General features: G+C 40.6%; 2 protein-coding genes across 2 annotated transcripts; both read right to left on the reverse strand.

The window, feature by feature from the left end:
• Nucleotides 1-269: 269 nt before the first annotated feature.
• On the reverse strand, nucleotides 270-5898 carry LOC113019741 (C-type lectin domain family 10 member A-like). Its single transcript, XM_026163561.2, has 8 exons — nucleotides 5723-5898; nucleotides 5528-5635; nucleotides 4079-4168; nucleotides 3928-3993; nucleotides 3744-3836; nucleotides 2905-3059; nucleotides 2582-2691; nucleotides 270-626 (listed from the first exon to the last, which is right to left on the reverse strand). The coding sequence occupies exons 1-8, from the start codon at nucleotides 5778-5780 to the stop codon at nucleotides 470-472; spliced, it is 837 nt and encodes a 278-aa protein (XP_026019346.1). The 5' UTR covers nucleotides 5781-5898; the 3' UTR covers nucleotides 270-469.
• A 281-nt stretch (nucleotides 5899-6179) lies between these two features.
• On the reverse strand, nucleotides 6180-13643 carry LOC145419246 (asialoglycoprotein receptor 1-like). The gene is made up of 8 exons (XM_026163511.2): nucleotides 13451-13643; nucleotides 12969-13076; nucleotides 11564-11653; nucleotides 11414-11479; nucleotides 11223-11315; nucleotides 10325-10479; nucleotides 9967-10076; nucleotides 6180-7165 (listed from the first exon to the last, which is right to left on the reverse strand). The coding sequence occupies exons 1-8, from the start codon at nucleotides 13506-13508 to the stop codon at nucleotides 7009-7011; spliced, it is 837 nt and encodes a 278-aa protein (XP_026019296.1). The 5' UTR covers nucleotides 13509-13643; the 3' UTR covers nucleotides 6180-7008.
• Nucleotides 13644-13917: the final 274 nt, after the last annotated feature.

A 13917-nucleotide genomic window follows, 5' to 3' on the forward strand; every position in this document is an offset into this window, starting at 1 on the left:
TTTTCGGTTTCAATATTTTTTTCGGTTTCGTTTCAAGGTGGCATCGTTCTGATTCCATAGAATCCTGGGAGCTTTTTTAATGCACTTCAAGTTCAAAACTTTTTTAAGGAACCTGGTCATTTAATTAAGGAATTCTCAAAAGTGACTTGGCTTAAGCAACACTTGATCTGGATCATGGAGAGTTTTCCTTTGGGCTACTCTTTCAGGAATTCAAAGAACTATTTAAAGAACTTTTAATCTCTTGGTTTGTTCGGGATAATGAAGGAAGGTTTCAGGGAAATTGATGATGTGTTTTATTAGATTTTTGGACACCAGTGGAGTTCTGGAAAATTAGATACATCAAGATTTTGATACAACATACAAACTGCAAAGCACTAATGACCTTTCCCTCAGCACAGCAGAAAGAGATCATTCTGGTAGCTTGTAATCACACTATTCAATGGTGTCAGCTCACAGCTCACATCTGAGTTTAGTTCTTCATGGTGTGCCTCTGACAGATGAAGCGCATTTTGCTGGAGCAGTGCAGATCGTTAAGACGTCCATCAGAATGAAGATGAGCGCAGTCTTCATCCCCGGGACCAAGACCATGATGGGTCCAGGCGTCAGGCTGCCCAGGTTTCCACCTCCTACAAAAGAATCAGAATCAGAATCAGAATCAGAATCAGAATAGGTTTATTGCCAGATGTTGAGGTTTACAACATTAGGAAATTGCTGCGGTGCTTCAGTGCAAACAATAAGAATTAAAGTGCTATGTAGAAAGAAAGATATGTGCATGAGATATACATGAGATATATACATGAGAATAAGAATTATGAGTGCTACGTAGAAAGATATATACATGATATATACAAAGTGAGTCTTAAGGTGAGCTGCAACCACCATGACAGACAAGAGAAGCCAGCGTCAAAGCACGTGAAGTTGCAGTTCCTCTAATGTCCAATTGAGGCTCGTTCCAGCAGTCACTCAGTTCCCACAAATTTTCAAGGTAAAAAGTCCAACTTCACAGCCGCTATAAACATTTTTGCAGCTCATACAATGAACTATATGGGAAAATGCGCACAGAATTTCTCAAACACAAACGCAATAATGCCAAAAAACTATTTATAGTTATGTCTTGATGCATGCTCAATCATCCAGGTAAGGAAATCTCCAAAACTTGATTCTGTTCAACGTTTCTCCCACTGAAAACGCTACGTCCAGATGAACAGAATCAAGTTTTGGATATTTGTAGTTACAGTTATCCCCAAACACACATAAGCACGACCAGTATAATATAAATATAATAGTGGTGTACCCCTGAGATTATAATAATGTAGATGTGACATGAAGTGCTTGAGGACTGAGACTTCAGTTCAGCAACAAAATGAAGAGGCTGTTTTTTCCTGCCTGGAGGTCTGGACTATGAAGGTCCTGCAAAAAGACTTTCAGATGTCAGCAGCGAGTACAGCTGAGGAGGAAGTGGTAGTCCCGAAGATGCCGCTTAACGTTGATGTCTGATGATTTTCCATGATTATGGCTCTCTGGACACTTTTCCTTTTGTCCTTTGCGTACTATGTGTGACATACTCTTTGTACGTTTCTTTAAAAAGAACATGTGAGGTCATGTGAACTCCTCATAAACATAAAGCAGGACACCCTCGCCACTTCATAACTTTTGATATTGGAAAAAAGGATGTCTTTGTTTTTCCTGAAGCTCATAATGATAGTGATGATGGGACTGAGTATAACGTCTATTAAATCTATTCATTCTACAATTAGTATTCTTTAAAAATCATTGTCCCACAATGACTCTGGGTTAACTGTAAATAGAAAATGTTGCAGATGGTTTCCTGATAATATTGACTCATGATATTTTACTCATGATTAATTACCTAATAGTGTTTAAAAATGAACAAGAATAAAGATTAGAAATATGCCCAATTAGAAAAAAAAACAAAAGAAACATCTTTTTTAACAAAAGGTTCATCATACTTGGACTGTGGTGCCTTTAGCAAAAAAAAAAAAAACCCAAACAAATGTAACAGTGTTTATGTGGTATTATTCCACTTGCCACAAATGTCAGTGTAATGGGGAAACAGCGCCCCCCCTCTCGGCGTGGCTGGCTGCAGTAATCGCTGCCAGTCTGCCGTAGCCATACGAGAGGTGAGTTGTATTGTTCCGCACACGATATAGCTAAGTAGTACAGGCACATAAAACATGTTTGATTAGCTGATGGGCACCGAGTGTAATAAGTGCTTGGTGGACACATGTCTAACATCAGTTTTATGTACTCTTCATTTGTTTATTATTGTGTAAAACTGTATGCTAAAGCGGAATGCTAATGGGATGTTCTGCCGTAGTGTGCTGTGCGGAGTGGTGTGTGGCGAGCCTTTGCACTGATACAACACCGTTGTTTCCATTCAGGAAGTAAAGTGGCAACGATCGATCAGAGACTCCACCTGATTGGTAGTCTAAGAGACCGGCATGAGTAATGGGCAGAACAATTACATTCTCTTCCTAATTAGCACTACAAAAAACACAACCCCTCATTTTCTTGCATGTATACCATCAGTTGTTTTTTTTTTTTAAGTGTAACAGCTTACCTCCGGTTCATGATGTAGGGTGTCTGGTTGACCCACTCCCACTGCCCAGTCCTCTCATCAGTCAGACCCACCCAGTGGAAGGAGCCCACGCTACGCTGGGTCACAAAATCCTGGTAAAGGCAGACGGAGAGAAAACTCAAATTTTCAGTTTCAATCAAGGATCAATACAGGCTCCTCCCCTTTTCAGTCACATACATGAGCTATAGTTCGGCTTTTATTGATTAGCTCATCACAAAAGAGCTCCTGTTGAGGTGACAGTGTGTTTAAGATGCATCACAAAGTTGAGCGTCAGTGCAAACAGATGAGAGGGCCAGCCAACTCACCCACTCCTCGTCAGTGAGAAGAATGACCAAGTGAGATTCGTGTCCATTACACCAGTCTCTGGCATCGTGCCACGATAATGGCGTGGTACTGAATAAGTAGCAGTTGGTGCCGAAAGAATCCCAATTCAGAGGACAACAGCCGTGTGCTGTTGTGCCTGACAGACGGACAGACAGAGAGTGTCTGGTTTCCATGTTTTATAAGAGTCATTTCAAAAATACACTTTTAGATATTGGAGACCTTCTTTAACAGGGGACAGTCCTAGGAGATGTTAGACAGTCGCTGTGAGAACTAGTTTTAGAAAAACATATTTTTAGTCAAGAAATATGATGAGATTAACATCATCCTTTTCAAAAAAGATCAGTGGATGAAAGCACACAATCACATGGTTAAGAAAATTCTAAAATAAAAAACGGCCAAACAAATAATAACAAATAAATATAATAAACAAATGGAACAATTGGAGAGCTTAATACAAATCTTAAATTAGGAAATAACACGATTTAGTTACTAATTTCCTCATAAGACCTCGCTCCCCCCAGAGAGACAAAACCTTTCTGCCTTAGCTTGTTACAGTTTATACAAAGAAACATGAATTTTGGTTTTTAGCTTCAAGAACCTGTTTAAACCTTCCAGTAATGCCTGCAGGTGTCTGAAGTTAGTCTGAGCTCATCAGATGCCTCAGACTCAGAGATAAATGACTTGGGGGCCAATGAACCAAGGCACATTTATACACAGGCTTCTTCTTTAGTAACGGTAAAGCTGTTCTATAAGCTTAAAACTGTGAGGGCATCTTTAGTAAATGAAGTAGAGGGAACAGGATTAGACAGGAGCTGTGTACCGTTGTTGACCAAGCGTTCTAAAGAACATTTGAGTTCGGCGACCGTCCTGCGGAGAGCGTCCAGGACTGAGAGCTGCCTCAGTGCCTCTGATACTGAGGAATTGCACACACAAAGCACAGGTATGTTAATAAAACTACTTGCTAGTGTCAATGTGGATAAAGTGTTGCTCTGCAGAGTTTCCACCTGATGCCAGCTGGTCCTTGTTGTTCTCCACTGCAAACTTCATTGACAAAACTTCTTTTGCTGTATCTGTGGTAGAAGGACGGGAAACTAAAGTGTGAAAAAGACGAAAAAGCCAGCAGTTGGTATCACAGTATGAGTACATCTGAGCTACCTTTGGTGAGCTGCTGTGTGTCCCTCAGTGATTCAGTCAGATTAGAAACACTTTTCTCCGAGGACCACAACCGGTTCCATGTCGACGTGTCTGCAAACACACAGACATAAAAAAAAATAATTATAAAATAATAATTATTTTCTTCAAATCATTACCGAAAAGAAATACTTAATCATTTCATAGGATCTTTGTCTATATTCTCACCATTACATAAAAGTACTTACTGTTGTTGTTCACCTTATTTTGTGATCTCATTATTTACATCTGCTTAACTGTTTATGGCGCAGCACACATTATGCACCATTGCTTTCTTTATCTTTTGCCTCCACGGAGCCAGCCTTTTTGTAATCTTTTAAAAAGCTTGAACTATTGTTCTCCAGGCTTTCTGAAGTTTTTTTTTAAAGGTCATTGTTTTGTTGATATGGCACGGTAACTGTATCTTCAATAACAAATGTTTTGTGGTCTTCTACACATCATACGGGTCAGCTGTTCCACACAGATTTCATGTTTATATAATGCAGTAGTTTATAATTACACAGCTGGATCTCTATTCTGACCTCAATGGGCTGACTGTAACCCAGTTTGGGAGCTCTCTCAGCAAAAGGCCCAGTAACTTAGCTGAGACCTTGGGATAACCAGCAGTGCTCCATTCACTGTTCTAAGTAAACACATAGGCACATGCATTAATATGAGTCTCCCTTGAGCAAGGTCATTGAATGCTTTAAAATCAGTTAGCAGTATTTCAACTTCAGAATTTGGCAGTACGAGAAAAATGTTTTTATATTTGTTGGTGCCAGTTAAAATCTGTGCAGTGGTGTTCTGATCAACTGGACCTCCAGCTGAGTCATAAAGCACTTTACAATCAAGATGAACAACTGAAGTATGCATGACCTTATATAAATCATTATCAATAAAGAATAAATCAAGGAAATGTGAGTGAAACATTAGATTGCTATCTGTCTTCTGGATTAGCATAGCATCTTAGCCTAACAGACTCCTAATTTTGTATGGATTTAAACAGCAGAGGCGACAACAGTCAGAAGGAAACTGTCAAGTATCTGAGAACAAAGTTCCTGAGAGAAAGTTTCCGGTCATTAGGATGGAAAATGACGACTGTGTAGATAAAAACACACCTCTTTTGGTTGATAGAGGAAGACAGTAGACAGAAAAGAGTTTCAAGAAAGAAACAAGAACATGCTGGGTCAGTCACTGCCCACAAATTAATGTTTTACACCTTCAGAGCAACAACCTGAGCATCATTTCACTATATTGTGGCTGAAGTGAAGCCAGACACCTCTAAAGTCAATATCTCCTAAAGTGGGCAGCTCACACTTGGAAAAATCCAAAAGGATAAACAGCACTGCAGGCCAGACAGGAAAATCTACACACTTGTGTTTTAGGTGTCTATTTTAATGAATAGTGACCCTATTGTGTCCTGAGTGTACTCACTGCTGGCTCCCAGAGCTATGATCAGAATGACGAGGAGAGTAGCCGTCAGAGCAGGAAAGAGCCATCGTCTGTACCTGGAGAACCTGGAGAAATCGACAGTACGAGGCTCTGCGGACACACAAATAGGACATGAGTTTTTCATTTTATAGACGCACAGACAAGTGGACACACAGACAGGTGGACACAGACAGGCACCTTTGTTCCAGAAATTGCTCATTTCTTCGTCCACATTGTCATGGTATTCAGTCGTCATGGCGATTCTGGTCTCTGGGTCTGTCTCTGTGTGAAATGGCGTGCGTCTGACTTCGTCTTCATCCAGTCCCCAATGAACAAACAGGCGAACTGTCCAAACACAGAGCCTCAGGTCATTGGCCACGAGCTGCACTTTGCACTGGAAAACACCACCTGTGTGTGTGTGTGTGTGTGTGTGTGTGTGTGTGTGTGTGTTAGCTGATTACTACACTGAGATGACCTACATCAACAACTACAAAGAACTAAACTTTCATGGAAAAAAGGACAAACATCTGAAAATACCTGAGTCTGGAGCTGCAAACAGACTAATAGGAAAAGTGACGGATGAACAGATAATCATTAAAATGTTTTTGAGTTGCAGTGGCAATAAAGGTAAAGAAGCAGCAGTGACAGACACAGATTTGTTTTCAATTATTTTAATGTGTGTCATAATGTCTGACTTCAACATGTCAGTCAGCGGTTAGAGATCTTACACTTTCCTCCCTGACACTGTTCAATCAACTGCTGCATCTGTTATCCACCATACTGGAAAAATATAAACAAATGAGGTGTGATTTACAAAATAACATGATCGCAAGGTTCAATGGATGTGATTTGTGTTTTAGAGAAACAATATAAAAGATCAATAGGAGGATTCATTGGATGCCTACATGGAACAAAGTACATCTGACATCTCTTCATGTTCACAGTGAAAGTGAATGCACAGCTACATGTCTACTAAAGAACATTTGGGATGTTTCATTATGTACATTATGTGGCTTTTGTCAACATGAGCCAGAGTCTGATCTTCATTTATTTGGGTTTTCAATGTATTAGGATTATTTTGAAGCTTAAAGCAAATAAACTGAATTCTGGCTACAACTCCAATGTTTCCCCTCTGACAATAATGTAGAACTTTATCATAGTCTGGAAATTTGAGGAAATGTTCTAAGACTGGACCTCTTAAATTTTAAAATTGATTAAAAAAAAAAAAAAAGAATAGGCTTTACAATGAGAGATGTAGAGATGGTCTGAAGTGTGTTTGTATAGGATACGTGGACTGTTTCTAAATAGGCTATGTTGCATTTATTAATTCTGGAATATTTTGAAAGAACTCTACATGAAAGAGGAAGTCCACAGAGTGGAATTTCCTGATTGTATTAGAAGTTCTCATTGTTTTTCTACCCAGTGCTTTAATTGGAGAGGTTCCTTTTATTCTGCAGTGGGCGGAGTCAGGCCTGCAGGTGTGTTCAGACTCTCAGGTTGTCTTTCTGACAGATGAAGCGTTCTTTGATGGAGCAGTGCTGGTCGTTCAGGCGTCCATCATTGTGAAGGTGAGCACAGTCTTCATTCCCAGGTCCTAGACCATGATGGGCCCAGTTGTCGGGCTGCCCAGGTTTCCACCGCCTTGAAAAACATGCACAAAGATGTTTATGTGTAATTCCTGTGGAGCACTGACTGATAATAATTCCTCTTTATGCTCTACTGGTCTACTGGTTACCGTTTCTGGACAAACGTTTTAGACTTTGATTTAGGATATGAAACCTCTTGGTTATATGTAGGCATTTAAAACTTTATATTAGGTTTAGGCAATAAAAACAAATTTTGAAAAAACCAAAGTCATTTTGTAACTAGTGCACGTTTGCTTTGGGACAAGAGCATACTGAAACAAACCTGAGCTCCGCTCATCCACCCGCTCCCAATCCTCAAACACTTGTGCAATCGTGCAGTTAGGTACAGTTATCCCCAAACACACATAAAAGTATGACCAGTATAATGTAAATATAATCGTTAGTGGTGTACCCCTGAGATTATAATAATGTAGATGTGACATGAAGCGCCTGAGGTTTTCTGGGACTTCAGTTCAGTAACGAAATGAAGAGGATGTTTTTTCCTGCCTGGAGGTCTGGACTATGAAGGTCCTAATAATAATCGCTATGTACCACAGGCAGGCTGTAGTTAAACCTTTACTTAAAAAGCCATCCCTAGACCCAGCTGTCTTAGCTAATTATAGGCCAATCTCCAACCTTCCTCTACTCTTCCTTGAAAGAGTAGTTGTCAAACAGCTAACAGATCATCTGCTCATTTGAGGAGTTGCAGTCAGTCCTGCAGAAAGACTTTCAGATGTCCGCAGCGAGAACAGCTGACGAGGAAGGGTTAGTCCTGAAGATGCCGCTTAATGCTGATGTCTGATGATTTTCCATGATTATGGCTCTCTGGACACTTTTCCTTTTGTCCTTTGCGTACTATTTGTGACATACTCTTTGTAGGTGCCTTTAAAAAGACCATGTGAGGTCCTCATAAACATAAATCAGGACATCCTCTCCACTTCATACTCTTTGATAGTTAGTGGAAAAAAGCACGTCTTTGTTTCCTTAAGCTCATATTGATTTTTTGAGCAGCCTCTGCAAACACTTGGTGATGATGGGAATGAATACTGCCAGTCTGTTCTATTTAGGCAGTGGTGAGTCTACGTAAAATGTCTATTAAATCTAGTCATACTACAATTAGTATTCTTTAAAAATCATTGTCCCGCAATGAATATTGTCACAATCAGGGGTACCGGGAGACTACGTCCTCATTCCAGGTGACTGATGTCAATCAGCTGTTGATGATGTCAGCCTGTAACCTCTGCTTCAGATCGCTCTCCTAAATGCTCGCTCCATAGCCAACAAATCATTTGCACTGAATGACTTTTTTAGCAGTATTAGTATGGACTTCCTGTTTCTCACAGAATCTTGGCAGCAGGAGAATGAATGTATCCACCTGAATGAGCTCTGTCTGGTCGGCTGTCGCTTCATCTGGACTCCGCGTTTGGACGTGGTGGTGGTCTGGTCACTGTTCACCGAGACAATTTCACTTGCAGGGCTATGGACTCTGAGTTTTTCCCTTCCTTTGAGTCACAACTCCTAAGGTTGGTACAACAGATATATTTAATTGTGTTTTAATTTACCGCCCTCCCGGCCCCGCTGGTGTTTTTATTCAAGATTTTACCGACTTTTTATCTTCCATTATTAAACTGGAGATGGTCTTAATGTTTGGGGATTAAACCTCCACGTGGATGATCTTAGCTGTAGCATGGCCTCTCACTTTCTATCCATTACAGACTCTTTTAATTCTATTCAGCATGTCTCTGGACCCACCCATGTTAAAGGCCACACCTTGGACCTTGTGTTTTCTCTTGGCTTAGACACAACTGTGTTAAGGACGTACAAGTGAGTGACCATTCCTGTGTTACTTTTAGTCTTAGCTTCCCTCTGTACACACCACCTTCTAATTTCATGTTCCATAAATCAGGATGTTGCTTTGGAGTTTTCTAAATTGTTGGACCCTCATGTGATCAGTGGCTGCACTGATGCTGATGTTGCTACACAGTGTTTTAAGAATCACTGCTTGGAGAGTTTAAATTCGATGGCACCTATGAAATCTGTCTTTGCTGCCTCAAAAAGAGCTCATCCATGGATAAATGATGATGTAATGAAGGTTGAAAGAATCTGTAGGAAAGTAGAACGCCTTTGGAAATCAACTAAACTCGAAGTTCACAGGCTCCACCTTAGGGAACTTTGGGTTTCCATATATGAAACCATAAAAACAGCCAGATCAGGAAAATTTTCTCATCTAATCAAGCAAGAGAAATTCCAAATACTGTTTGACTCCATAAACTCTATTGTTTCCCCCGTGGTCCACCAAGTACCTGTGACCTCTTTATCTGAGAGTGATGACTTTTTGACACAGGGTAAGCCGTTAATGTAAATAGAAAATGTTGTTGATGCCGTCCTGATATTATTGATTCATGACATTTCATGTTTTTAGAAATGTATTTTATTTCTAAAACTGTTTATAAATGAACAAGAATAACTATTAGAAATATGCCCAATTTTTAAAAAACAAACAAAACAACAACAACAACATGAGCACTGATCAGAAGAAAGCAAAAAAGGTATACTGGGGACAAACCGAGCCAATTCCGCGATGCTTGGTCCTCAAGGAAAATGTATCAATATCTTTTTTGTGACATTTGTTTGGTGGTGCGCTGTGAGTTTTATAATGTGAAATCTGTGCCATGGCTCCAAAAGGTTAGAGAACACTGCTTTATGGAGCACTAAAAGTTCTCTTAGAACTTAGAACAAAAAACACAACGCCTCATTTTCTCGCATGTATACCATTAGCGTTTTTTTGGTTTATTTTTTTTAAGTGTAACAGCTTACCTCCGGTTCATGATGTAGGGTGTCTGGTTGACCCACTCCCACCGCCCAGTCCTTTCATCAGTCAGGCCCACCCAGCGCAAGGAGCCCGCGCTACGCTGGATCACAAAATCCTGTTAAAGGCAGACGGAGAGAAAACTCAAATTTTCAGTTTCAATAAAAAAGGGGGAAAGGGGAGGAGCCTGTATTGATCCTTTGATCAATACAGGCTCCTCCCCTTTTCAGTCACATACATGAGTTATAGTTCGGCTTTTATTGATTAGCTCATCACAAAAGAGCTCCTGTTGAGGTGACAGTGTGTTTAAGATGCATCACAAAGTTGAGCGTCAGTGCAAACAGATGGGAGGGACAGCCAACTCACCCACTCCTCGTCAGTGAGAAGAATGACCAAGTGAGATTCGTGTCCATTACACCAGTCTCTGGCATCGTGCCACGATAATGGCGTGGTACTGAATAAGTAGCAGTTGGTGCCGAAAGAATCCCAATTCAGAGGACAACAGCCGTGTGCTGTCGTGCCTGACAGACGGACAGACAGAGAGTGTCTGGTTTCCATGTTTTATAAGAGTCATTTCAAAAATACACTTTTAGATATTGGAGACCTTCTTTAACAGGGGACAGTCCTAGGAGATGTTAGACAGTCGCTGTGAGAACTAGTTTTAGAAAAACATATTTTTAGTCAAGAAATATGATGAGATTAACATCATCCTTTTCAAAAGAGATCAGTGGACGAAAGCACACAATCACATGGTTAAGAAAATTCTAAAATAAAAAACGGCCAAACAAATAATAACAAATAAATATAATAAACAAATGGAACAATTGGAGAGCTTAATACAAATCTTAAATTAGGAAATAACACGATTTAGTTAGTAATTTCCTCATAAGACCTCGCTCCCCCCAGAGAGACAAAACCTTTCTGCCTTAGCTTGTTACAGTTTATACAAAGAAACATGAATTTTTCTTTTCTTTTTTAGCTTCAAGAACCTGTTTAAACCTTCCAGTAATGCCTGCAGGTGTCTGAAGTTAGTCTGAGCTCATCAGATGCCTCAGACTCAGAGATAAGATGCTTATGGGGGGGACTATTGTGAAGGAAGGAACAACTTTGCAAAACCTAGAAAGCAAAATGTACGTCTATGCCGATGACACTGCCATTCATACACAGGTTTCTTCTCTAGTAAAGGTGTTGCACAAGCTTGAAACTATGAGAACAACCTTGTTAAATGACACAGAGGGAACAGGATTAGACAGGAGCTGTGTACCATTGTTGACCAAGCGTTCTAAGGAACATTTTAGTTCAGCGACCGTCCTGCGGAGAGCGTCCAGAGCTGAGAGCTGCCTCAGTGCCTCTGATACTGAGGAATTGCACACACAAAGCACAGGTATGCACAGTGTTAATAAAAGTACTTTTTGGTGTTTATGGATATGAAATGTTGCTTTGCAGAGTTTCCACCTGATGCCAGCTGGTCCTTGCTGTTCTCCAGAGCAAACTTCATTGACAAAACTTCTTTTGCTGTATCTATTGCAGAAAAACAGGAAATTACAGAGTGTTAAGTAGAAAGAACAGCAATTGAGTAACGCAGTATGAGTACATCTGAGCTACCTTTGGTGAGCTGCTGTGTGTCCCTCAGTGATTCAGTCAGATTAGAAACACTTTTCTCTGCAGACCACAACCGGTTCCATGTCGATGTGTCTGTAAACACACAGACATAAAAATTTTTTTTATAAATAAATGATTATTTTCCTCAAATCATTACCAACAAGAAGTACTTCATATTTTTTCTCCTGGATACTGGCATTTATATATGTATCTCTCTCTCTCTCTCTCTCTATATATATATATATATATATATATATATATATATATATATATATATATATATATATATATATACATATATATATATATATAGAGAGAGAGAGGAAACCTTAGGAGCTGTGTGAAACTAAAGGCAGTGGATCCCTCAGCAGCTGGATCACAAAGAGCACAGTCACAATAACTGTGCTCTTTTTTGCATTGAATACCTCTGCAGGTTTTGCATTGCAGAGGTATTCAAGTATAAAAACAATAATAAACACAATGTTCTGGTTCTATAACATTTTTATATCATTACTTTATTATGGATTAGGTGCAAGAGTTTAAATGTTGATAATTAAATAATAGTTTGACTCAATAGCAGGTTGTGCCTTGTTCTCAGATGGACAGAAAGTGGACAGTGATAGATGAGATGAGGAGATGAAGGAGGAAGAGAGGCAAAGAGTGATTCACAAGCAGAGTCTAATTTATTTCTCACAGTTTTGTTGCCTTATGGTTCTGAGTGCTGTCATCAATCTTTGCACTTTGCATTATCTCATAACACTTGTTTAATCAGCTACCATCTCTCCTATGGACTTTCTAATGTCTACAGTCTCAGATCAGGAGCAGCAGCAAACCCTCAACAGCAACACTGTACCCATCAGGTAAACATAGGCTGTGCCTTGTCCCCACCTGATGACAGTGACATAGTATGATGTGATTCAATATTAGTTTGTTGATGAATGTGGGTTGTTGTTATTCATGCTGATTTTTAACTTTGAGTATTCGCCCTTTTAAACATCTCTGCACATCCCTGCAACAGTCAGGAGGAAAGTGTCAACTAGCTGAGAACAAAGTTCCTGAGAGAGAAAGTTTCCGGTCTTTTGGTTGATTAAGGTAGACAATACACAGAAAAGAGTTTCATGAAAGAAACAAGAAAATGCTGGTTTGGGGTCAGTCACTGCCCACAAACTAATGTATGTTTTACACCTTCAGAGCAACAACCTGAGCATCATTTCACTATATTGTGGCTGAAGTGAAGCCAGACACCTCTAAAGTCAATTTCTCCTAAAGTGGGCAGCTCACACTTGGAAAAACCCAAAAGGATAAACAGCACTGCAGGCCAGACAGGAAAATCTACACACTTGTGTTTTAGGTGTCTATTTTAATAAATAGTGACCTTAAGGCCCTATTGTGTCCTGAGTGTACTCACTGCTGGCTCCCAGAGCTATGATCAGAATCAGGAGGAGTGTAGCCGTCAGAGCAGGAAAGAGCCATCGTCTGTACCTGGAGAACCTGGAGAAATCGACAGTACGAGGCTCTGCGGACAAATAGGACATGAGTTTTTCATTTTACAGAATGCACAGACAGGTGGACACACAGACAGGTGGACGCACAGACAGGTGGACACACAGACAGGTGAATGCACAGACAGGTGGACACACAGACAGGTGAATGCACAGACAGGTGGACACACAGACAGGTGGACACACAGACAGGTGAATGCACAGACAGGTGGACGCACAGACAGGTGGACGCACAGACAGGTGGACGCACAGACAGGTGAACGCACAGACAGGTGAACGCACAGACAGGTGGACGCACAGACAGGTGGACGCACAGACAGGTGAACGCACAGACAGGTGAACGCACAGACAGGTGGACACACAGACAGGTGGACACACAGACAGACACCTTTGTTCCAGAAATTGCTCATTCCTTCGTCCACATTGTCATGGTATTCAGTCGTCATGGCGATTCTGGTCTCTGGGTCTGTCTCTGTGTGAAATGGCGTGCGTCTGACTTCGTCTTCATCCAGTCCCCAATGAACAAACAGGCGAACTGTCCAAACACAGAGCCTCAGGTCATTGGCCACGAGCTGCACTTTGCACTGGAAAATACCACCTGTGTGTGTGTGTGTGTGTGTGTGTGTGTGTGTGTGTGTGTGTGTGTGTGTGTGTGTGTGTGTGTGTGTGTGTGTTAGCTGATTACTACAATGAGATGACCTACATCAACAACTACAAAGAACTAAACTTTCATGGAAAAAAGGACAAACATCTGAAAATACCTGAATAATTTCAGATGCTTGAGTAAAAGAGGCACAGAGGTACCGTTGAGAGTATCATCACCAGCTGCATCACCGTGTGGTATGGCTCCTGCAC

Source organism: Astatotilapia calliptera, chromosome 3 (assembly GCF_964374335.1).
Source record: "Astatotilapia calliptera chromosome 3, fAstCal68.1, whole genome shotgun sequence".
Classification (NCBI taxonomy): Eukaryota; Metazoa; Chordata; class Actinopteri; order Cichliformes; family Cichlidae; genus Astatotilapia; species Astatotilapia calliptera.